This window comes from Bacillus rossius, chromosome 8 (assembly GCF_032445375.1).
Source record: "Bacillus rossius redtenbacheri isolate Brsri chromosome 8, Brsri_v3, whole genome shotgun sequence".
Classification (NCBI taxonomy): domain Eukaryota; kingdom Metazoa; phylum Arthropoda; class Insecta; order Phasmatodea; family Bacillidae; genus Bacillus; species Bacillus rossius.
The window spans coordinates 70,003,423-70,028,515 of record NC_086336.1 but is presented as its reverse complement, the minus strand read 5'-3'; the positions used below and the strand labels follow the sequence as shown (position 1 = coordinate 70,028,515).

General features: G+C 38.8%; 2 protein-coding genes across 2 annotated transcripts in view; one reads left to right on the top strand and one right to left on the bottom strand.

Annotated features, from left to right (window-relative positions):
• The window catches only part of LOC134535232 (tubulin alpha-1 chain-like), a 32,626-nt gene extending 30,784 nt beyond the window's left edge, over positions 1-1,842 (bottom strand). Inside the window, exon 1 of the mRNA XM_063374297.1 lies at positions 1,675-1,842. Coding sequence (XP_063230367.1) covers positions 1,675-1,677 — 3 coding nt within the window. The 5' untranslated portion in view covers positions 1,678-1,842. The remainder of the gene's footprint in view (positions 1-1,674) is intronic.
• A 119-nt stretch (positions 1,843-1,961) lies between these two features.
• Positions 1,962-25,093, top strand: part of LOC134535231 (leucine-rich repeat-containing protein 40-like) — a 69,892-nt gene continuing 46,760 nt past the window's right edge. The window contains exons 1-7 of the mRNA XM_063374296.1: positions 1,962-2,408; positions 3,079-3,269; positions 4,903-5,106; positions 12,852-12,975; positions 18,212-18,381; positions 21,348-21,490; positions 22,617-22,820. Coding sequence (XP_063230366.1) covers positions 2,234-2,408; positions 3,079-3,269; positions 4,903-5,106; positions 12,852-12,975; positions 18,212-18,381; positions 21,348-21,490; positions 22,617-22,820 — 1,211 coding nt within the window. The 5' untranslated portion in view covers positions 1,962-2,233. The remainder of the gene's footprint in view (positions 2,409-3,078; positions 3,270-4,902; positions 5,107-12,851; positions 12,976-18,211; positions 18,382-21,347; positions 21,491-22,616; positions 22,821-25,093) is intronic.

Sequence of the window (25,093 nt, the reverse complement as noted above, 5' to 3'; positions counted from 1 at the left end):
CAGCACCACGTAGCCGCGTGGGGCGCGGTATTTATACACCCAACACCCCTCCCGCGGCGATGCGACGCACGTGTCTGGTCGAGAAGGAGTTGGTGAAGGGCGTAGATAACAAGGGCGTAACCACGAGGGAGTGAGTCGCGGTGTGAACCTTCCATCCAAACTCTCTCTCTAGCTCTCTTTCTCTCCCCTCTCTTTCCCAAAAAAAAAAAAAAAATCAAAGAAAATGTTCTTCCAACAGTCAGAGTCGCATCTCAAATAGACTTATTTTTTGTAACACGTGTTACTCGTTACAGATTTTACGTAAAATAACACTACTTACCCGGCAAAAAAACACATTAATTGTTGGAACAATACTTCCACAGAAAAGCTTAAAACTATCCTCTTCGAAGTAAAAAGCTTGCTACGTAGGTAGGGCAAGTATTTAACTTTACTTAATTTAGATCGCGAAACTATCAAACATGAGAATTTCAGAAAAACACTGTGTTGAGCTTACGCGATTTAACTGTCGGGACTTCATGGGCTAAGTTTTCATTTAATGGCTTAGAAGTAACCAACACAAACGAGTACGTTTTGTCTCTCTTTGCAACGTATTTTCAGAAGTTTCATAGTATAAAATAGAGATGAGGACAATTACTATCATAACATTAAAAGTTGTTTGTGGCCACTACATAATATTTTGTGACTACTACTAATTCTACACCAAGTATATTGTGGTTACCAAACGCACTAAATATTTCTTTTTTGATAAGAGTATGTTTCAAGACGGGTGTCGAACGAAGGTTTTTGGTTTTCAAAAATACTTTATTGAGGGGTTTACAGATCCCCCCCTTTTTTTCTCTCTCTCTCAAGGTTTTAAAATATTGTACTTGTGATAATTGATCGTCACCTTTTGCTGAAATGTGCTCACAAACATGCACATGCTTTTTTTTTTTTTTTTTTTTAAATAATACGTTTCACTTATTTGTCAAATGTTGGCCATATTTTTTTTCCGCTTGTTCATTTAAATTATTCTTAAACTAAAAAAAAAAAGGCTGTCTGTTCTTGTATGAACCTGACTTAAGGTGGGTCTATTTTAAACTATTACCTCATGTATGAGAATCGATGAGGAAAACAGGCAACATCTAGGTAGGAAATAAAACATGACGTAGCACGTCGTGACTTGGAAACCAGTCAAGGTTACAGAATGCCGTTAGACTTGTGCACATGTGTGTCAGTGAAGTACGCAAGTAGCAACTGGATTAAATCCACGTTGTTATATAACGAACAGTGTTGTAAGTGATCACGCACTTTCAGCAAATAAATTAAATGTAGCATGTGGTTACATACTTGTTAACTGTAAAAATAATATTCATCTTAAAGAAATCACTTCTTACAAGAAGACCAAGGAACCGGAAATTTAACGAAATCATTACAAACGTATTTTATACTTCGGACGCAGAATGGACCATAAAATCACACATTATTTGAAGTTAAGTGAAGAAAAATATGAAAAAAAAAAAAAAGATTTAAGAGAACTAATTTAAAAAAAAGATAACTGAAAAATCTCAGCGTATGAATTAAACGACCTATGATAATTATATGTTTGTAGAAATGTTGAGTAGTCCTGAGGTGAATTCAATTCAAAGTAACATCTCAACAGCAGATACATAAAACACTATTGAAGAAACAGCTCACCATTTTGGCAGATAAAACTTTTTTCTGACTACGTGCAAGTGCGTCTCGGTCAAAGCGTCTTGGCGGTCTCTCGAGTTGTGTGTCGACCTCTCGAAATGCTGCAGGAGGCAATGGGAGCTGATGCGGACGACAGCCTCGCGTGGTAGAAAAGAAGGGGAAAAGACTGCAACAGAGAAGGGGAAGCTCAGGTGCACCAACCGTACAACATTACATCTCAAATTGACGAGTAGTACGTTTTATTTCATACTTAAACTTAACGTTTACACTTTATTAAAAGTATTATATGTCATTTTTATAAGTAATAACATGAATTTAAACTTAAATTTTGAAGGTCATTGTTTATTTGTTTGTTATTTGCAACTCTCTCTGTTGGCTAATACGTAGAGGGGTAATTGTTTTCGCAATAAAATGGGACACGCGATAAATGATAATACAGCTGCAGCTGCAAGTAACCTTGGCAAGTGTGGGTGGGCGAAAGTTAATTGAGATGAAGTGCTAACAAATTAGAAATTACCGCAGTGCGTATCGTGTCCGAGTCGTACAAGAACAGAACTAAGCAATGCAGGACAATAAGAAGCAAAATACTAGAGCTGTGAATTCCAGACTGCGGAGAATCAACCCCGTTTTCCACACCCAAACGGAGGACGCAGATTCGAAAGTACTTTCCCAGCACATGATAAAACAAGCGAGAAAAAGTGGGACCCTTAATCTATCGGGAAGAGGTTTAGGCTCCGGTAAGTGCCTGCTTAGCTGCATACAAAATTTTTGTACGACAGAAATAATGTGACAAACCCATTCAACTGAAACATGTATTCACTCAATTCCCGTTTATATAGATTACACAGGTTTTACAAGTACCAGACAACTTACACTACACAGACTATATGTACGAATTATTTACTGGCTCCATAAATAATTAAATGTGTCACAAAGTAGTTACACCTCTGACCAATTAATGTGTATTATGGTAGTTACAATAATAAAAGTAAACTCGTTAAAATTAAAAAATTATCACTGGAAATGCAGCAGAGTTAAATTTTTTTGAATTTTTGTATTAAGTAGGTTTATTGCGCTTTTTGAGAAGTATCTTGACCATATCGTCCAAAATGGAAATTATTTTTTTTTTTTAATAGATGTGGTCAAGACCCACAAGCCAAATTGAATTAGAAACATTTTAATATACCACTGTTAAAAACAAAATTCTGATGAAAATTTAGGTAAATAAAATCACACTCATGACTCTATGGGAATACAGAAAATCTTTCTAATCAGATCTTGTCATGTCCATAAAATTCCCAGATGTGTCTGACTTTGGTTGGAAAATCATCAAAGTTAAACATTCAGACGATAGGTTAGGTGAAGGTGGTGTCGTTATGAGAAGGTAACCGAGGCGTGGCGTTGCAGTGCCAGCCAAGGTGTGGCGGCTCAACGACCTGGACGAGGCGGAGGCGAAGACGCTGGAGGTGAGCCTGGACCGCGAGCCGGACGACAAGTGGTGGGAGAACGTGCCGCTCGCTAGCCTCGATCTCAGCTCCAACGCCCTGGCGAGCCTCCCGGCCGCTGTCAAGAAGCTGGACTCCCTCGTTGCGCTCAACGTGAGTCCCTGCCGCTCCCCGCCGCTCCGTGCGGAACTGTGGCACCTTGCTGCTGGTTCGAACATGATCCCCCCGCCACCACGGGAGTCATTGATTTTAAAGTTGTGTAAAAGAAAAATTATTTTAGAGAGCTTTTTAAATCTGTACCAGAGAATTAAAGGACACCATGTCGCAAGTTTATATTTTTTTCAAGAAAGCATTATTTTTATTTGTTTCAATTTTTTAATATTTCTTTTTTAGTAATAGGAACTGTTTTATGAAACTTCAATAACTTTTCTTGATATTCTTTATTAGATGAAAGTACAAGTTTTTTTTTTCAAGTTAGCCTAATATTTTCATTATTGAATTGTGCCGTTTCTATTTCATATAAAAATGGACATGGTGTATTTTTCCTCTGGGGTGCAGAAGCATTCTTTAGTCGTTATTCAGGTATCTGTTTCGAAATACCATCGAGTTTCGGAGATGTTTAATAGAAAATTAGGTACGGAATGTTTCTAACTTGGCATTGCAAAAGAATAAATATAGATAACAGAGTTTTTTTTAAACATAATGACTTCTGGTGGGATATAGAGCAAAAATACTGTGCTTTGAACTACTTTTGTGCTGCGTAAACTCAAATGCAGGTAGACAACTGCGAAAGCTTACAGTTTTTTAAACTTGAAATGTGCACGTGTCTGATAAAGCTGAGATCCATCTATGAAATATCAAATTGTATACACCACTCATCTTTGCCTGTGGAATTAATAAAGTCCATTTATTTTCTGTTGATTTTGCTAATTAACATAATGTTATAAAACTTTTCGCTGATTGGTTGCTGATTAGTTAATGTGTTGGTTGAGTTTTTATTTAACTCGCCTTTCAACAAAGCAATCAGATTTTGAAACCCGATTGACTCAAGCCTGAATTTTTCCCAAATGGGAAATGTAGTGGATATTTCTGTGAGCTGTTGGGTTTCTTTGGGATGCTTCCATTTCCACCATCCATTCATTCCATCAAAGCATCATTTTTGTCCCATAACCCCCTCATCGTCTGTATGGTTCTTGAACCGATCAGTTAGAACTTTTATGGCTCTTGAATGGGCCAATGAGAGCTGGTATGTCTCCAGAATGGGCCAGTGAGAGCTCATCTGGCTCTTGAATGGGCAAAAGAGAGCTTATATTGCTCTTGATTGGGCCAAAGAGAGCTTGTATGGCTCTTGAATAGCCCAAAGAGATCTTGTATGGCTCTTGAATATCAGTGAGAGCTTGTAGGGCTTTTGAATGGGTAAGTGAGAGTTTGTATGGATCTTGAATGGGCAAATGAGAGCTGGTATGTCTCCAGAATGGGTCAAAGACAACTTGTACGACTCCTGAATGGACCAGTGAGAGCTTGTACGGCTCCTGAATGGGTCAAAGACAGTTTGTACGGCTCCTGAACGGGCCAGTGAGAGCTTGTAGGGCTCCTGAACGGGCCAGTGAGAGCTTGTACGGCTCCTGAACGGGCCAGTGAGAGCTAGTACGGCTCCTGAACGGGCCAGTGAGAGCTAGTACGGCTCCTGAACGGGCCAGTGAGAGCTTGTACGGCTCCTGAACGGGCCAGTGAGAGCTTGTACGGCTCCTGAACGGGCCAGTGAGAGCTTGTACGGCTCCTGCAGGTGCAGGACAACAGCCTGGAGGCGTTGCCGCGGGAGCTGGGCTGCCTGAGCGGGCTGCAGCGCCTCAACGCCAGCCGCAACAGGCTGGCCACCGTCCCGCCCGCGCTGTACTGCCTGCAGGAGCTCAGGCAGCTCAGCCTGGCACACAACCGCCTGTCGGAGCTGGCCGAGGAGCTGGGCGACCTCATCATGCTGGAGCAGCTCGTAAGACCCCCTCTCCCGCCCTCACTTTCCAGGGGACGCAGCCAGCCATCCTGACTTTGGATTTCCATGCTCACCCAAATTCAAATCAGACATATACTATAGATAGAGACCGGAAAAATTCGCGTATTCATTTCACGATATGCTAGACTCCAAACAACTCTACCTTTATATTCCTTCTGCGATTGGCTTACAGTTTATCTGAAGGACTTTGAGCCAATGGAAAAACCTTCAACCAAAAAAGTATCGAATCGCAAGCGTCCCAGTTGACAGGTGTCACGAGTCAGTGGCCAATGAGCAGGTGGCATTTGCCTGAGTGTGTAGGGGATTGTGGGGTCTATCCTAGAGGTCATCGAAAGCGCGAATTTTTCCAGTCTCTAACTATAGACCTTGGTTGATTATTTCCCCAGTTTCTTTGACTTGTATGGTGTTCGCCTTCTCTCTAAAAATTTTCTTGCTACCAAAATGTAAAACAAAAAAATAAATCAGAGGAATTGATTGAAATGAGCCATTAAGAGAAAACTAAATAAAACTACCAAGCTCTTCTCTTTCAGTTGTTGAACAGTAATGCAAGGGAAGTAAACCAAAGTGAGGATCCAAAATGTATTGTAGCATTGTTTTACCCTTACATACTCTGCCTGTCTGTCATATATGATGGTGTTGCTCCTGGTGTAGATGATGTATTGGTGAAACACAAGTCAACCCTCCTTAAGGCTTGTTTTCCAGTTTTTTTCTGTCGCGTAGAACGGAAGACGCTAGCAAAAGACGTAGTGTAGAGTGGAACGTTATGTGATGTTTGTTGAGTTTCCCAAGGCGATGCTTGTCAGTTGTTGCAGAGCCTAGCGTGAACCCATGTGGGTTGTTGCAATGAAACAAAAATGCATTTCTGATAGTTAAATCCATGAAAGGCGTGGACCAATATTTCAAAATACTTAAAATATGTAGTATATTTCAAAAAAATATAATATATCAGAATATTTCAAATAGTATTTATTTATGCTGACCTAAAGGTGTGTACTAAACATTAATGGAAAACCAACATGTGAACATTTCACATTCTTTCTCAATCTAATTGAAGAAAAAATAACCTTCATGTCATATAATCATATGAAAATGCCTGCAACAGCAGCAGAGAAACAGGCTCTCTCAAAAACATTAACAAAATAAGTGATTCTGTCTTTATGATGACTAGAGAGGGTGAAAAATCGTAAAAACGATATAGCCGCGAATTAATGCGACTCGTTAATTACTTGCGATTAAATGCGAAAATCCCATATTCCTGCGAATTTACACTAAAAACGTCTCATAAACACTTTGCCGGGCAAAACTAACATTAAAAATACATTTTATGATAATTTTTCATGGAAAATTTGACATTTTAAATGTTAATTTTTCACGTATATGACTGTAATCAAACCCTAATATTTACTTTAGAAACAAACCACGCCACCATGTTGCCAAAGAATTGCTGCCAACACTTTTTTTGGCATTGTCAACAACTTTACAAACAATACAAGAGAAATAAACCATAGCTGCGGTATATTCTCTCTATGAAATTATCGAAGTTACTGCGTACGAGATACAAGTAGTGTCGTTTAATCTCGTAGGTAATGGTACTACGTGGTTCGATATATCGATTGACGATTCTCGATGTATTTCCGTAGCGCCATTTGCTACAGTACACATGCGGTGTAGTAAACCTTTGCTTTGTTTTTACCGTTGGTTTTTACGCTGTTTGTCAACAAAGTGTAGTTTGTGCGGGGTTTTTTGATATAAAGTGCTCACGTTTTACCATTCAGTAATTGTTTTTATTTGTTTATTTTAATATGGGGCGGACCAAGTCCGTTTCCGTACATTCGCGCGCATCGGAATATAAGGGCCATCATTTTTATGTTAGCGATACGAATATTTTGATGTGCAAGCCGTGCAACCTTCGCATCAACTGGGAGAAAAAGGATACGTCGGAAAAACACATTAAAACATCGGGTCACATTGACAGACTCAAGCAATTTTCTGAGCAAGATGACAGGAAACGACAGGCAACATTACCAACCACGCTGAATAACCAAAAAAAAGCAAAAATTGAGAAAGAGGAATTTATTGAAGAGACTGTGAAAATGTTTCTCAAGGCTAATATTCCTCTTATAAAAATCGATGATCCAGCTGTAAGGGAATACATCAACAAGTATATTCCTGGTTCTGGGGACATACCCCAAGCATCTACACTCAGAAAGAATTATGTCCCTAGGGTTGGTGAAGCAATACAAGAGGAAATAAAGGAAGCATTGCAAAACAAACAAGTTGTTGTTGTGGCGGATGAAACTACAGACAGTTTAGGTAGATGTGTATTTGCAGTTCTTTTTCGCACAGTGTCTGCAACAGCAGTGCAAGAAGTGTATTTGGCCAGTTGCTCATTTTTAAATAAAGCAAACGGCACAACATGCAGTCAGGCTATACTGGAGACTCTAAATAAGTACAACATTTCTTATGACAATGTAGTGGGTCTTGTATCTGATTCAGCCAGATACATGGGAACTTGTTTTGCTGCTTTAAGGACAATTCTTGGTGAAAATCTTATTCACTTTCAGTGCTGGGCACATAAAATTAGTCTGATTGGTGACTGTTACCTCAAAGAGTTTCAGGAACTTAATACACTGGTTGCAAAAATGAAAATGGCTTTTCTTCATTCAAGAAAAATAAAGAATGCATATATTGCATATTTAGATCATCACCATCCTGAATTACCTGCAATCTTGTTTCCAGCACCTGTACTAACAAGGTGGAATTCATGGTTTACTTCAGTAGAATACTTGGCTCGGTATATACAGCAACTTGTAAGCTTCTTTTCAGAATGTGAGTTTGGCAACAGTAGCAGTGCCTATATTGTTGAAATGTTTGAGGATCAGTACTTGAGCCAGAAGCTCAAAGTACAATTAAAATTTGTGAGTGAAACATGTGGTACAATGAAAGCTCTTATCACTAACTTGGAAGGTTCAGCATACCCTTATGCTCACAAGTTGTGGGATGAGTTGGTTACGTTGCAAAACAGTCTGCAGCGTTATGCTGATGGTGCTTTCCCACAAGGTACGCTCAAGCTTTTGAATGAGTATTCAAACATGACTAAGAAGGAAGAAGTTAAGGTACAGATCAAGTCATGCATGCAAAGATGCCTTCAGACATTGGCAAACCACATGGGTGGCACAGAAGCCAATCGGTTTTATCAAGGGGTAGGTGCTCTTTTCAATCCTGCTACAGCTGGCCAAAGACTACAAGTTGACATGCAAAAAGCTGAACAACATAAAAAACGACTCACATTTATGTCTGGCATGAATACAGACACTTTTTCTGAGGGCTACTGCTACTTTCACAAGCAGCTGTCAACTAATCTGAGAGAAGGATGTGAAGTCGACGTAGTTCAGTTACTACTTGCTGTGAAGATCAAGTATCCTGAATTCTCAGAAGCAGCACTTCGCAGCATATGGGCACCAGTAAGCAGCGTCGAAGCTGAAAGGTTCTTCAGCAAATATAACTTGATTGTGACGGATAGGAGAAACAGGATGAGTGAACAGACTGTAGAGACCTGTTGTATGCTTTCTTTCAATTCCATTTACAACTCTTAATTTAGTGCGAAGAATAATTTTTTTGGAGTTGTGCTGCAATGTACATACAGTTTATTATGATAATTGACTGAAGGAAAAACTTATAATGGGTTGTGTTGCTGTGTCCCAATTATTTTCCTTTCCATGAAAAATGGATAAAAACACTTCTGTGTTGTGTTTGTGTGCCAATTACGTTGATTTTTTATTAAGTTAAATGATAAATGTTTTAGTTGTATGTCCAGTTTTCTTTTTTTCATAGAATAGTTAGCGCTTATAAAATTCTATATTATTGGTAATAAATGCTACAAAAATGCTACAAGTAAATATTTAGATGCTATAAATGACCAGAATAAATGCTATTTTTCACCCTCTCTAATGATGACTCATGTAAACATTACAGTGTGCCAAAGTTTCTAGCAAATGTTTGTAAGCAAAAGATAAATTGACTGTACATGAGCGAAATGTAGGTAATCACATTGTTACTATAACGTGGACACTGGAGAAAATACTTCACTCGTTAACATCACTAAGGTTAAGTGAGAAAGTGTCACTGAGAATGCTCTGTTCTCACTCTGTACACTTTGTGGAGTGGTGTTGTGAATAGAGTCTGAGGTCCTTCTACCACAGTGTAGATAAATGTTGATATGTTCCCCGCCGGTCTGCTTGAAATGTCAAGATGAAATTCCTCACAGGCATTGCCGTACATTTAAAAGGAACAAATCAGTCTCGTCTTCCTTTCAGGAACTCCACAATGTAGTTGTCTTTCCTGTCTTCTAGTAGGAACTTGCTGTCGGTGTGGGGAAGTTACTGGCCCACGGGGGCGTGGGTTGCAGCCCTTGCTCTGGCCTGTTGACATAGGCTGTGACATCTGGGGTGCCTGCGGTAGGCATACCAGGGTATGCCTGCACTTTGGGAGCCCGGAGCGTACCAGTAGCTTGCAGCATACTGATCTCTAAAGAGTATGCTTCCTGGAATATCACAGTGTCTCTGCCTTCATTGCCAAAAAGAGAGGATGAATGAAATGAACCTAGTTTTTCATGAGGCAGTCGTGCACGGTGGAAGTATTTCGATAGCGCTGCACAGCGTATGGAAACTGTTTGAACACACTGCAAGAATAAAATATGCCACAGTTCAAAATTTTTGACTGGCAGATATTGAATGTTATACATGCGATTCGAGGTTTTGCAGATAAATTTTCCAAAACTGTACCCCAAAATATTGTTTCTGCCTGTTATTTGTCAACTTTATAATTATGATTAATTTAATAGCAGTGATATTATATTTGTAAATCTAATGTAAATATGTATATAAGTATTTTTTTGTATGCGTAGAACTACTACCTAACACTGTTTTTGTATATTTCTGTGATTTCTTTAACAAGTATGTAGCACTAAAAAATGTATTGTCATGTAAATTGTAATAATAACAATTGAATTTTACACCTTTGTGCATGCAGTAATGTTGATTTTTCTAATATTTTCTTTTTTGCTTACTTATTTATCGTTAGTGGTGAATCTGGGTTATGATTGTATGCTCACAATCAAGTTTTAAATTTTCAGGTTTTCTGCTTCTGACCACCATTAAATGCCATTAGATGTACAGTTTGCACTCCGATCAGGCATTCTTTGGTTCACATTCTGTTTTCTAGGGGGTTATCGTTTTATTGTCGTACACAAATACAACTGTGTACGTACAGTGTACAACCATAGAACAGGTTATTTTAACTTTTTATGAAAATCCTTGTACCGTGGTTTTTTTTATCTGTTACAACTATATTGACAGATTATATAATGAAATTGCTGATCCAAAATGGCTGTGTTCTCAGAGTGCCAGTTTAAGAATGTTTACTGCATATAGTATGAAGAAATGTGATGCATTTCCATGCGATTTTATGAAAAGCACACCGTGATTCTTACCGTTTCCTGTTCTTTCTCGTAGAAATGTTTGAGTAGTTACACGGTACAATTGCTAATTAAGGGGGTGGTATCCTACATTATTTTGCTTCCATAATTTAATGTTTTTACTATTTATTTCAAATAAATTCATAATAGAACTAATGTAAAGTGTACAAAAATATTTTATCAAATCTATAATTATTTATTAAATAGTTTTTACTTACTTAAAGGCCAATTTTTATGTTAACTCTGCGTGATTTAAGAATATGTAAACATTTTTCATACAGTTTAAAATTAATAGTTTGTGTGTAGCCTCTGATTGAGTTAACTTAATTTTTTTGTTTAGCATTCATAAATCATTAAAAAAATTTGATTTCCCACAATCACACAAACCTGAGTTTTCAAGGTTTCTGGAAATTAAAATTTATGTTGATTTATAAATGAGATAATAAAAATTAAGTAATACATGTCAAAGGCTACACACAAACAATTAATTTAAAACTGCATAAAACATGATTACATGCTCTTAATTCATGCTAGGGTTGACATAAAAATTGGCCTTTAATTTTGTAAAAAATTAAAATTAAAAATGTATTTAATTTATAAAACACTTTATAAACAATTGATAATAGTTACGTTAGGAATTTATTAAAAATAGGTAATGAGCAAAAATACAAAATTATGAAAGTATAAGAATTAAGTATACTACCCCCTTCAGATACCATTCTCGTAAACAGTCCGTGTGTTTCAGATATTGTTTATGTACAGTTTCATCCTTGATTCACCACTATTAACATGTACAGTTTTTGTTTTATGTGTGTAACATTCGTAAATATGAATAATTTTGGTTTGTGTACTCGTTATGAAGGTACTGTGGATTGGAAACAGAGTGTTTTGCATTTTAATACAAAAGTCGCTCAGCATTGATAAGTATGTGATTACTTATCAGCATTTGTTCACTGCTTAGAAGAGCGGTAATATTTAAAATTCTGAATTTTTTTTATCAATTTGAATTTTATGGTTAGTCCATATTTCTATGCTGTAAATAATTTATTCTAATATGGTTGAAGTGGTGGCCAAATTGAAAACATTAATTGTAGGAAAATTTTTCTTGTTTGGTTTTTATATCATGTGGGTTAATTTGAAGATAAAGTTGGGATAACTGAAGCAATTTAAAAATTTTAGCAACTTTACGAGGATTGGCACACGGCTTTAGATCGTAGAAAAAGACCAGGAGAATTTGCTTATTTTGCAGGGTCATAACTTCGACATTTGTACGTATATGTTTTTTCTTCTTTTGATCTGCAGTCAAAGTGACCCATTGACGACTGATCTTTGAGCCAACAAAAATAAATCCAAAATAGCTCTGAATTATGTTTAGCCGAGAACTTGCATCTCACAAAGCCAGTGCGCTGTAAACATGTGTATTTCAGAGTTTGTACAGTTTTCCAGCAGTGGCAGTCCTTGTGCGAAGAGTGATGGGGCCGGTTGCACCACTAACAGCCATTGGAATTTCAAAAAAAATAGGGATAACAAAAAAAACAATAATCTATTTCATATCGTTGATGAATTTTAAAGATCTGACAAATGTCTTAAAATATCCTTGTAATGAGGGTGTTATTTTTTAAAATTTCGGATATTAAACGCGGCGGTGTTCTGTACTACCCAAAATCCTGCTTCATTCGCCCCTCCTATTATTGAAAGTTAGGCGCACTCTGGTCTTGTATTCCCTAGTAGTTAGGCCCATTACAGCATTCATACCAGGGTTTCTGAAAGTATTAAGAATATAAGCAATGTGCAAGTAGCCACATTCCTATTAATGTTCGCAGGATTTCACAGACATTTGGACATCCTGGAGTAGCTTGGATTCGGGGTTGTAGCCGTGTCCTTGGCGAATAATTCACCGACGTTTCGGTCGACATTGCAGTCGCCATCATCAGGGAGCAGTTACCTACTGTACCCAGAAGCCAAGCTACTTTAAACGTTCCTATTGTTGAAGCAGGCGCCTTGTTAGCAACTTAATAGTTTTTATCCCTAACTTATTGTTTAATTTTAGGGAAATGTTAGGTTTAGGTTTAAATTTTTAGTATTATTATAACAGACCTTTTGGACTTGACATCTCTTCATGGTAAAGGATATTGCAGCCCGGAGTAAGAGATTGAAGAGTGTTGGCAGACCGCAGCACTCTGTTTCCACCGCTTGTCGGAACGGTAGCGCCGGTGACGTGCGACACTAATGCTGTGAACGTTTCCAGGATCTGTCGCACAACTGCCTTGCTACCATCCCCGCAGGTACTGGCTTCCTAACCCGGCTAACCAAGATAAACCTCTCTCACAACCAGTTGGTTGACATACCTCCCGACCTCATGAACCTCCGAGGTTAGTAACCTGCAGAGCGCCCCTCTCTTGCCGAGCTGAACACTTTTGGGGGTTCTCGTTCATTTAGCAACGTCCGCGCCTTGCGCCGGGAGACTCAGTGGGCGACGATTTGCGAATTATATTTTTCTTAAAAACGTAAAAACACCTGTTTTTGAAGCGGACCTTAAACCATCGAGTCAGGAGCCGGGTGCTCTTATCCTGAGACCCCCGAGAACGACACTTAATGTATTGTATCTTCTAGTCCACTTTTTTCCAGATCTCTATTTTGAATTCAATTCTTTTAAAAGAGTGCAGCGAATCAGGAATAGTCAGGAATAAAAATATAAATATAAACAAAAAAAACAACAGATTTTTCAGCTTTGAAGCAAGATTCAACCCAATGAAGATTTATTTTTAAAATAAAGAGAAAACATATTTCATGTTCAGAATATTATAAGGAATAAAATTCCTTGTTTTCATCTCAAATCTTAGTGAAGTACGTACCAAAAAAACATTCTGTGAGCACTTAAGCTGATGGCTGACGCAAATGTATAAAATTTAAAACACCAAAGATTTTATGGTATGTGAAGATTTAATTGGTTCTTCCCTAGTAAAAATCTTTGGTTGAAACTGTAGTCAGTGTATTCACGGGTAGCAAATCGGCAACCAAGAAGAAGTAGATTCATATTTTAACATTTTACTCAGATAGAATTGGGTGGAAATCACAGGCACTGAAATTAATATCAATTTATGAAATTTAATGATAATATGTTTGGTGTTATCATAATTTTCATATTTATGCAGTTAATTCATAAATACAGGTAATTATACCTATAAACATCTTCAGTATTTTTCTTTTAGGATCGATAGATGTATTAACCGTTGGGTTGGGAGTGTGTTATTTATCTCTTCCTCCTCCCTGAATTTGGGAAAAAAAAATTTGCAAAATAATATCGGTGATTGCAGTATGTTACCTTTTGCGATGCAGGGTGAGCTGTTACAACACCTACAATATTTCAACTGTGTGAGAATCTGCATCGCCTACGGCTACTGCTGTAGGCACACATGTCTCTGTTGGGGTCAGTAGTAATGTAAGTTTTTTGAATACACATGTTCAAATATATGTATTTTTGACGTGACAACGTCTAATAAATCGATGAACGCTGGCTGCACGCACGAAAAAGTGTCCAATTACGCACATTGTCCCGATATGCTGTGTCCTGTTAGGCTCATTGTACGCTTGCGCCACATCTATCTCTCTTCCACTTGATTGGAACAACCATCGATTTGACTTTTTCGAGGCACATTAAACTTAAAACACTCCCATTCGTTTCCTACTTTTCCTATCATCGTCCTATCCTTAACAGAATAACACAGATTGGAAGAAGTTAAATAGTAAAAATTTATAAAAGTTGTAGTTAAAATAATCTCTTTGTTAAAGTAATAAACATATTTGAATTAATGAGTGCAAATAAAAGTAAATTTATCAATTATATTGTAGATTTAATTTCACTCCTTCTTTGTATCCATACAAAATAGTGATAATTAAATAAAAATGATTCAATTTTATTCATAAAAGTATGCAATAATTTCATCAATGTTTTGTTATGACGACGTCACGTTAAACTATCGTCCGTAAACCGACTTTACAGACAACCAATTTTTTTTTCTATTAAAGAATTCCTGTATCTGCCACTTTGTGTTATTTACTACTAGCTTCTCATAAATAATGTAATTTGTGTGAAAGCTGCCCTGTCGCCCCAGTGAGGGGTCCCACTTGCTTGGTGTCTCACTTGGCCCTGTGTGCGGGTGATGCAAGTCTGACCGCCCAGAAGTGTTCATGCTTCAGCAAGCAAACCATAACAGCTTTCTCTCTCTGCCTGTGTGTACATTACGTGTTGCACGCCCCGGAGCAGGTAAGTGGCGACTTCGCACTGAGTCTGCTGCCCAGACCTTCCAAGTCGGAGCCTTTGCGATGTGGTGGCGAGGTTGGTTATTGACCACCTGTGTAATAAACACTAAATTCCAAGCTAATTCCACCTGACTTCTGTGCCGTCACTGCGTTAATAATGTTCGCAGGCTTTCACGGCCATTGTCTGTATGGGTTGTAGCCGCGTCCTTGGAAAATAATCCAGCGACGTTTCGGTGGACATTGCAGTCGCCATCATCAGGGAGCAACACAGAAGGTAACTGCTCCCTGATGATGGCGACTGCAATGTCGACCGAAACGTCGGTGGATTATTTGACAAGGTCACGGCTACAACCCAGAAGCCAAGCTACTCCATCACTGTGTTGTTCTCACTGTGTTAATCTCTTTTGTGGCTGTCCTCAGTGTCTTTGCACGCGATGGCATCAGCTCGCGTGAGGGAGCAGCGATCTGTCGGTTGTGTTCAATATCTGCGTCACGTGCCGTTCTCAAGCTGTGCTCGAGTGAGACCTCTTAAGCCCGTCTGTTAGCGTTGTGATGGAAGCCTTGTTTGGAACTCGATTATTTAGCACTTTTCTGAAGGGAAAGGTCAATTGTCTACCTTATCTCCTAGTTTTGTCTCTCACCAAATGTTAACTTGCTTTGAAAATTCATTGTAAATTAAATGTTGGCACAGATATCAATAATACATTAGTAATGCTAATGCAGCATTACTGACATTACACAACAGTATCAGCTTATCAAGTGCGTTAGTAGACATTAGTAACAATACATCGTTAGTAGATATCAGTAACAATACATCATGCTGAATTCATGCATGAGAGCTACATCAGCAATGGCTAAGAAAATTTTCTACTGCCATAAAATCTTGTAACATTGTGATTTTGAGATTAAGCTTATATTTAAATGATTCAGTTATCTTAAATATATATATAAATTTGACACCGATGAATAAAGTTAAATCTAGTTGAAATCATTTACTTTTTGTATAAATGAGTTGCTACATGAAAATTTAGTTCACCCTTAATATAGGCTTTCAGAAACACTGCTGTTTGTACAAAGATATTGTCCAACTGTTAATTTGTATATTTATTTTGGTACCACCTCTTAACCCTAACAACACATTGATAAAAAAAAAAACATTCGATTGAATTTGAGCCAGGACTTGAAAAAGAGATTGAAAGTGATCCAAACTTTTTGACCAAAGTCATTACAGGTGATGAGAGTTGGTGTTACGGGTATGACCCAGGAACCAAGCAAGTGTCAAGTCATTGGAAAACTCCCAACACCCCCAGACCAAAAAAAAAGCAAGACAAGTGAGGTTGAATGTTAAGACAATGTCATTGTCTTTTTTGATGTTCGTGGAATTGTGCATCAGGAATTTGTTCCCCCTGGCCAGACTGTTAACCAGCACTTTTCTTTGTAAGTCTTAAAACATTTGCCAGAGGATGTGCAGAGGAAAAAAAATCAAAATCCCACGTTTCCATCTGAGCACCCAAAAAGGCACCACTAACAGCACCACCTAGGTATAGTCTGAAGAGCGAGAAGTTCAAATATCACTAAAGACTTGGCCGAGACAGATCTTAGCTTCATATTTTAGCTAGCTTCGTGAATCTTTTAAGAGTGAGATAACATCAGTGGACTTTGTTTTGATTACAAAAAAAAAAAACATGTGGTTAATAAATTTTTATGCTCCACCATATATCGTCAGATGGCAAGGTCTCTAAATTGCAGAGAGTTCCTAACTCTCCAGTATAATGGGTTCGGTACAAACCTAGATCCTCGCTGTGCCGCGTGAGAATGACGGCTGAGTGATCTCGGCTGCTGAGACCCTGTGTGAGAAGTTTCTGCCTGGCAGCATTGGTGCGGCCGACGATTTCACGCTTGCTACAGCAAATTATATGGAGGAAAGGTTCTTTGCAAAGGTAAAAGGAGGTACTAAGTAGGGCATATACGAGTGTCATTTAATTGGACCTCCTGGCTAGAAACTTATTTTTGTTGGATGAAATAATAACTTTAATGCGCGCTGATGTACATTATGCAGTATTATCATGGTATGATAATATACAGTGAGAAAATTTGGTTACATAAGAAGACTTTATTTAATACACTTTGTTCATGTCTTGTTTATGTATTATTTCATCACTGACTCCAGTTAGTGAAACAAACTCATCCTGTGCTTGACTGTGCCAATGAGAATGCAGTTGCTGCATTTTAGAGCATCTGTGACTAAGTCTTCCTACTCTAGGAAATTGAAAAACATATGTTTTGCAGTCCACCTTGGTTTTAAAATTTTTCACCATAGATCACTATCTCTAAGTATCGCCTCCGAATGCAAGGATTTGAACTTTGCGCCAAGTCTTTCTGTCCTGCCACGGACCACTGTGAGATGTCAGTGGTAACCTTAGTATTATCTTTGAATATATATACTGTATAGAAGTCGCGAGTGGATAGGATTTACTCTACGTTTTTCAGAATCGTATGATGAGCAGCTTGGGAACTTCACCGCTGCAGTGCGCTGCCGTAACGCCCTGTATTGTCTTAGTTGTTATTTACACGTTAGAGCGCAGCGCTGTCGCCTGCTGTCATACCCCGCACCCCTCATCCATCATTCACTGCAGCTCAACGTCGTTCAACGGGAGGGGGAAGGGGTGTTTGAAGAGTTCGACACTTGTCCGCTGGGGACCACCACAAGTCGATGCCCTAGAGATGGTGGCGATTGCGGCGGTGAATTAACCAACTACCTCAAAACCGTATTAGAAATTTTAACCTGGGCTGGCGACTTCTATACAGTATATATATTCAAAGGTATTATGTGGCAGAACAATACATAATCCAAGTCCTTGTAGTTTTTACAAGTTTTGTTTATACCATTTTCATGCATAAAAATTATTTTTTTTTTTAAATCGGGTTTAGCCACTTCAGCTCTTCAAAAAGTACATTTTAGAGACAGAATGTGAGTACAGAACTACTATCGTGACTATGATTTCTTGCAGTGTATGGGTGCATTAAAGCTCAATAAACCAGCACTTTCGGGTTTAACGTGCCGGATTAGCAATTTCACCAGCTCTAGAACAACAATTTTATTTTTTAATGGGAAGAAGAGCAAAGAAAAAAATAATATACAATACGTTGGTATCTGAAACAAGTTATAAAGGGCTCTGTGGCCAAATAAAAATTACTCACTAATACTGAATGAACTGACTCAACCTGTAAAAATGCAAATGCGAGCAACTGGTTGGGTGCTGGGTTGCAGAAGGATGCTAGTATGAGAGCCTGCCTACCCAGACACACACGTGGTTGTGGCTACTGAGGCAGGTGCGTGCGCAGTGCTGCGGGAGCTGGACCTGGGCCACAACGAGCTGGCTGCACTGCCCCCGCTGGGAGAGCTGCGTCGCCTCGAGGTGCTGCTGCTGCAGGGGAACAGGCTGCCTGCCGCGCCCGAGCTGCAGGGCTGCGCCTGCCTGCGCGAGCTGCACCTGCAGGGCAACCGCATCGTGGTGAGCGCCGTGTGCCGCACGCATGCCACCTGGCGTGTTCACATTGCAGCTTTACAACATTGCAGCATTACAGCATTACAGCCTTACAACATTACAGCCTTACAACATTACAGCCTTACAACATTACAGCCTTACAACATTACAGCCTTACAACATTACAGCCTTACAACATTACAGCCTTACAACATTACAGCCTTACAACATTACAGCCTTACAACATTACAGCCTTACAACATTACAGCCTTACAACATTACAGCCTTACAACATTACAGCATTGCAACATTACAGCATTGCAACAATACAGCCTTACTACATTATAGCATTACAACATTACAGCCTTAGAACATTATAGGTTTACAACATTATAGCTTTACAACATGATAGCATTACATTACAGCATTACAAATGATAGAATTATAGCATTACATTACAGCATTACAAATGATAGAATTATAGCATTACAGCATTATAGCATTATAACATTACAACATTACAACATTACATTACAACATTACAACATTAGAGCACTACCTTACAGCCTTACAATATTACAACATACGTTTTTAGAGATGATGTGAGAGAGTGGTTCAGGCTACAACAATTGGTTATTTATTTTCTTGCTGTTGACTGTAAAAGCATTGTTGAAAGAATGAATGAATGAATCGGGACGTTACTTTTTTTTTTTTTTGGGGTCATTACATGGAAATGGAACTTTGAGAAGAGAGAAATGGGAGTACCCTGAAAGAAAAAAAAAATGTATCCGCCATGTTTCTTACTTGTAAAAAAAAATTGAAGTTTGACTCTGCTGGCAATTTTTTTTAACCAACAGTAATGATAACATGTTTTATTATATTTTATTTATACTTTTTGGTAATGTTTTCTAACACCATAGATAGTTACTATTGAAAGTAACATTAAAGTTGTCATCCTGACAGAAAAACAAATTAAGTAATAAACACTGGAGGAAACTAATTTGCAGCATTCTGACACTATTAATAACTAGGAATTGCATTAAAATAGGTGTTATGCTCGAAAGAGTAAAAAAAAAAAATTAAGGTTAAATAGTGTGAACATTTTTTGACAAAAACAATTGAAACCAAGATGGCAACTTTTTTTTACATCTTCTTAGAAATAAAAAATTAACATTCCTTGATGATGCACCAGATGAAATGCAACAGGAAAAAAATATTTCTGATATTCTTATTCCAAATGTTACTTTACAAAATACAAATTTTTTTTATACACAGTTGTGTCTAAAACTTTGTGCTTTGTAATGTATGTCTGGCAACAGAACACACTGAAATAAGAGATACAGTAATTGTCCAATAAAATGCACTGCCCGCGACTGTATTCAATTGGAATTTAGGATGATTAAAATTATTATTTTGGACATTTGCCATTACTAGTTTGCTCTCTAAGTCACGGTCTTGGAGAAAACCCAAAAAACAGACAAATAAAATCGAATTCACTTAACACACAGCAAGCAAGCAAAAATCAGCCGTGTTAAACCTTTACTGTAAAAACAGCTCAAAGTATTTAATGGGAGGAATTAGTCAGAACAGTATCACAACACATGCAGTCACATCAAGGTTTCCAAGACAAAACAGTAGCAAAATTTCGAGAACAGAGATTTTTTCCAGTCATCAAGCACAAACAGAATGATTGTGCCATTTAACGTTTGACATCAGCTGAGTTTTTTGAATTTTTGTCTCTGTCTTTGGGTTTTCTCTATAACATGCAGTGTAAACTAGCAATGGCGTATGTCAAAAATAATGATTTAAATCAACTTTCCCCAATGTAAGGATCGTTTAAAAAAAGTAATTACTAATAGAATGCTCTTTCTCATTAAATACATTACATACAATTAGTGATGGGTCAAGAACTTACTTATTTTCTGGAATCCATATTTCAAATTCAAATCAAAGAGGACCTTCAATATACTATTGAAACCAAATTATATTGTCATATGTATAAAATTAATCAAGGTACAGAAAATAAAATATATTAAAAATGGGATTGAAATTTTCAACCATTTAAATTTTCATTTCACAAACTAAATTTCCCCAAGTCAATAAATATTGTAATTTTATTCACATAAACACATACTAAAAGTACAAAAACTATCGAGGAATGGTAATAGGACTTCACTGTTATCAGTATTGAATTTTTAATATATATTTCTTTTAGTATTTTTCTTCAATTTTTTTTATAATGCCTTCAGATCTTTCAAACACGAAAGTTTTGATGGTATTTCAACATTTGATTCAACTAACCCTACATATAATGCATCTACTATAGATTATTCCTTGCTATCTTTATATAGCTTTGGTTAGAATCTCATAATCAGAGCAGGTAACAATACAACATGGAAGATTACGGGAGTTCATAGATAGGTCACCTGAAGCGGATTAGTGTTGCTGTGTTTCCATCAACTAACTATATCAATGTTCTCAGTCGCATGCCGTCACTGTACTTTTTAAGGCTTTAGTCTGTGTGTATTTCCACTCATTGTTTTGACGTGATAACGTCTTGTAAATCGACGAACGCCGGCTGCACGCTCGAACAATTGTCTACATTCCGCCTGAGCCGAGCGCGCAAGGAACCGGGCCAACCACCGTGCGAGGAAAATCTTCTATAATATCAAACAGGTTTAAGGCGGGCTTTTTTTAACTAATTGTTCAGGATTATATTTAAACAAAATTATTTAAATTAAATTTTGCTTAAAAAATTGTAAATAATATTTGAAAATTAAAAAAAGTATGCAATTTTTCATCGATGTTTTCTCTTATGACGTTATCGCGTAAAATTATCGTCCGTAAACCGACTTTACAGACAACCCCGCTTTATTTAGATGTGAAATTAAATGTCGGTGTTGGTTCCGTCGACCGCCGCCGTCGCGTGTTCTGGGCAAAGTGGAGTAGAGTAGGGTAGGAACGGGAGGATTGAAGTACGAGGTCGCCGGCAGGTGCTGGAGGCGGAGACCCTGGAGAGCGTGCGGCAGCTGAAGGTGCTGAGCCTGGCCGACAACGAGTTGGCGAGCCTGCCCGAGGAGGTGTTCCTGCTGCAGCACCTGGTGCGACTGGACCTGTCCAACAACGCCCTCGCCACGTGAGTCCCAGCCCCCGTCGGCCCTGCGGTGGAACTGGAGAGCTCTGATGTGCCGACCCTGTAACAACCATTCACTTAGAAACATGTGGTACAGTTCTAGGTGTTATGATTGAACGTGTAGTAAATGCAGAAAAAAAAAACCCGTACTCTTCTACATTTCTCTTCCCCCCCACCTAGATGAACAGGTTTGATTACAGGTGCTACGAACCTGGGTTTTTTTTCTGCAATTTTGAAAACTTGGGAGTTGCCAAGAGGCCGGTTGTTTCCTCAGGGTACTTCGGCTTTCTCTACCAAATGTATTTAAATCTTTTCTACTGTGCCATCTCTAATGGTCCCAACACCATGATCTAATCTAATTTATTCCCATTTCACACGACAATACCAACCAGTTTATGCAGATCATCATCATCCATCATCCATTATCCAATCAATCATACAACTATCAAACATCTATCCATGAATAATCATCATCATCATCATCATCATCATCATCATCATCATCATCATCATCATTCTTGTAACTAATGTTGACATGAAATATTTACACTACAACAAAATGCACAGTACATATTATGTATAGTAAAGTTAGATCATGTAGGTTCAGTGAAGGTTGGTTTTATCCAGCGTTCTACGGTTCGGCGCATTCATGCCGCGTGCGTTCTGAGTTTGTCAGATGGAGTCCAGCCTTTGGTCGTGCCAACCACGTATCACCACTGCGCAGACGGTGTTTTTAGTTCACTCCGAGTGTGTTGTTGTTGGTTTTCATTACAGTTCACCGTAGAAATGAAGGTTAAAAGTAAGTTTAAGTTATTATAAGGAACAGATGTTTTAATTTTATTAAATTTCAGAGGGATTTGAGGCATAATAACAAATATAAGAAAATTAATTAATTGTTTGAATAGAAGTAAATATCTGTTACCTGTCGAAAGTAGGTGCGTAATTATAATAGCCACATCAAAGTTCAGGTTAACTGATTGGCTTCAGTTCCGGCATTAGCCATCAATTTAATAATTTAGTTTGCTGTCTAATGTTATTTAGATATGATTAAAGATGTTTAGAGGTAAAATTGCTATATATAATAAAGATGTATTGAATTTAATGTGTTCAAATTTCTTGCTGACGGCAGGCTGCCGCGCTGCCTGGGGTTCCTGCCCCACCTGCAGAGCCTGCGCGTGGAGGGCAACCCCCTGCGTGCCGTGCGCAGTGACGTGGTGCAGTGCGGCACGGCGCGGCTCATGCGGTTCCTGCGCGAGACGGCCGCCGGGCCCGGGGACTGCCTGGGGGTGGCGGGCGAGGGCTGGCCGTCTGACTCCCCCGCCTTCCCGGACAGGTCAGTCCTCCCGAGCTCGCCGGTGTAGTTCACCCCACTGGCACTCTGCCCAAACATTCACTCCGACCGGGCACACGGGCAGTGGCGTAGCTGTGTTCATAAAGTTGGGGGGGACAAATAATGATTTTGATGTCATGTAAACCCATTCCCCTCTTACTAAGACGGGGGGTCCGGGGGTCCTCCACAGGAAAATTTTGATTTTAAAAGTGCAAAATAGCGCTTTTTAAGCAGTTTTTGTATCTAACCATTGGATACATCTATGTTAAAATTATTATTGTTTCCTTAAGATAAAATTTGATGAGTGAAGAAATTACAAATAAAGTTGGGCAGAATAATATTATAAAATAAAAATATCACGGTCTAGAAAGTTGGGGGGGGGACAGTCCCCTCCACCCAAAAAGTTCAGGGGGACACGTCCCCCCTGTCCCCCCCGGTTCCTACGCCCCTGCACACAGGTACATTGTTTGAGAAAGTTCTTGTAACATGTTATTTTGTAGTCTACTGTTGCTCCTATAGGGTCGTTACCACAACGCCGAAATACCACAACACCAAACGTACAATATGGCCGAATGCCAAATTGACCGCAACGCTGACAGCTAGAAAACTGCTGCGTACCACAACGCCGAAATACGGTAACGCCGAAAAATGTTGCTGCGGGGAGGAGGGGGGGCCCAAAGGAGCAAAATGAAAAACAACTGAATGAATTTGTGTGCTAACCTTACCTAACCTTACCTTTGTGTCGGTCCTGCAATGACATTTTTCGGGGTTAATGTATTTCAGCGTTGTGGTACACAGCAGTTTTCTAGCTGTCTGCGTTGTAGTCAATTTGGCATTTCGGCATTATGGTTTTCGGCGTTATTGTACGTTCAGCGTTGTGGTATTTCGGCATTGTGGTGCGTCCCCCTCCTATATGCCACTGTTGTATTTAGAGGAAAACTAGATTGTTTGTTGGGATTCTACTGGTGTTGCCCAGACAGTCTTTTGTCAACCCCAGACTACCCCAGGACCATCCCTTGACACCCCAAAACTGCTAGACTGACACCCTCTAGACACTCCTGCAAACTGCCAGACTGGACTGATGTGAATGTGGTTACGGTGCTACTGGATGTCTGCGAACCGCTCGGAAATAACTCGTCACCCGGTCCGCCCTGATGGCACGGACCACGGAAGTAAGGTGGATCCGCGGTGTTCGGAAGAAGTACATCGTGGAGAAAGATGGTGCCGTGGTAAACACACTACACTCGCGCACTCGCGGGATCAGGGATGAGATGGTGCAAGCAAGATCAGGCGTACAGGACTGACTTGATGAATCAAGGGAAAAGCAACAATGAGAGGTATGGCCGTGTCCAGAGAATGGGGAAAGAGAGTATGCTTAGGAAAATGGAGTTGAAGTACACAGGAAGAAGGCCCTAAGAAAGATGAAGGAGGTGGTGATAAAAGCAGGTAGTTAAAGGAGTGCTGGAGAGGGGAGAAGATTGGAACAGAGCGGGGGAGGAGGAATGGTGGAGGGACAGAGGAAGATGGAAGAATTTTACTTTGCTGACCTGGCCGTAGGCTGGAAGCAGTTGGATGATACGATGACTCATATTCTAGAGGATTCAGGTTGAATGGCCATGTCTGGCCATTCTGATGTAGGTTTCCCACATTTTCTGAGATCACTTTAGGCAAATGTCACTTTGTATCCTTACTGAGAGTGGTTCCTTCTTCAACATTCCAGTTCCATGTCCGGTTGGTAAAAACCAGGCTTTTTTTTTTTTTTAATCCCAATCCATGTGGGTGTTTTTCAGTTTTTTTTCCTTCAATAAAATTAGTTTTTTTTTTGACATTATTTGTTTTTTAAAGTCTGGATTTTGGTGGAAATGATATTTTTAAACAATAAATGTTAGTAATGTTTAAGCTTATCAATAATTTTATTTTTAGTTGTCTACACTCTAGTTTTTCTAATTGAAATATTACTTACCTTTTAATTTTATGAATTTCTACGGGGTTGGTTATAATAAGCTGAAATCAGCCTGTGTTTTTTACTTTTGTGTGCATATTTAATGTGTATACGTACTTAATATGTGTTATTTATTTTAAATTATAGTAAAAAAATTTAATATTTGTTATTGAAGTTTTATTTAGATTAATATTGAGAAAACCCAACCCAAAACCCACGGGTTGGGCACACAGTTGCCAACCCTGGCGGGTGTATCGTGTCTGAAGTGTCTACAATGCGTCTCAACCATAGTCTGCAGTGTGCATTTAAATGGGGCATTTACTTTCTCTTTCCA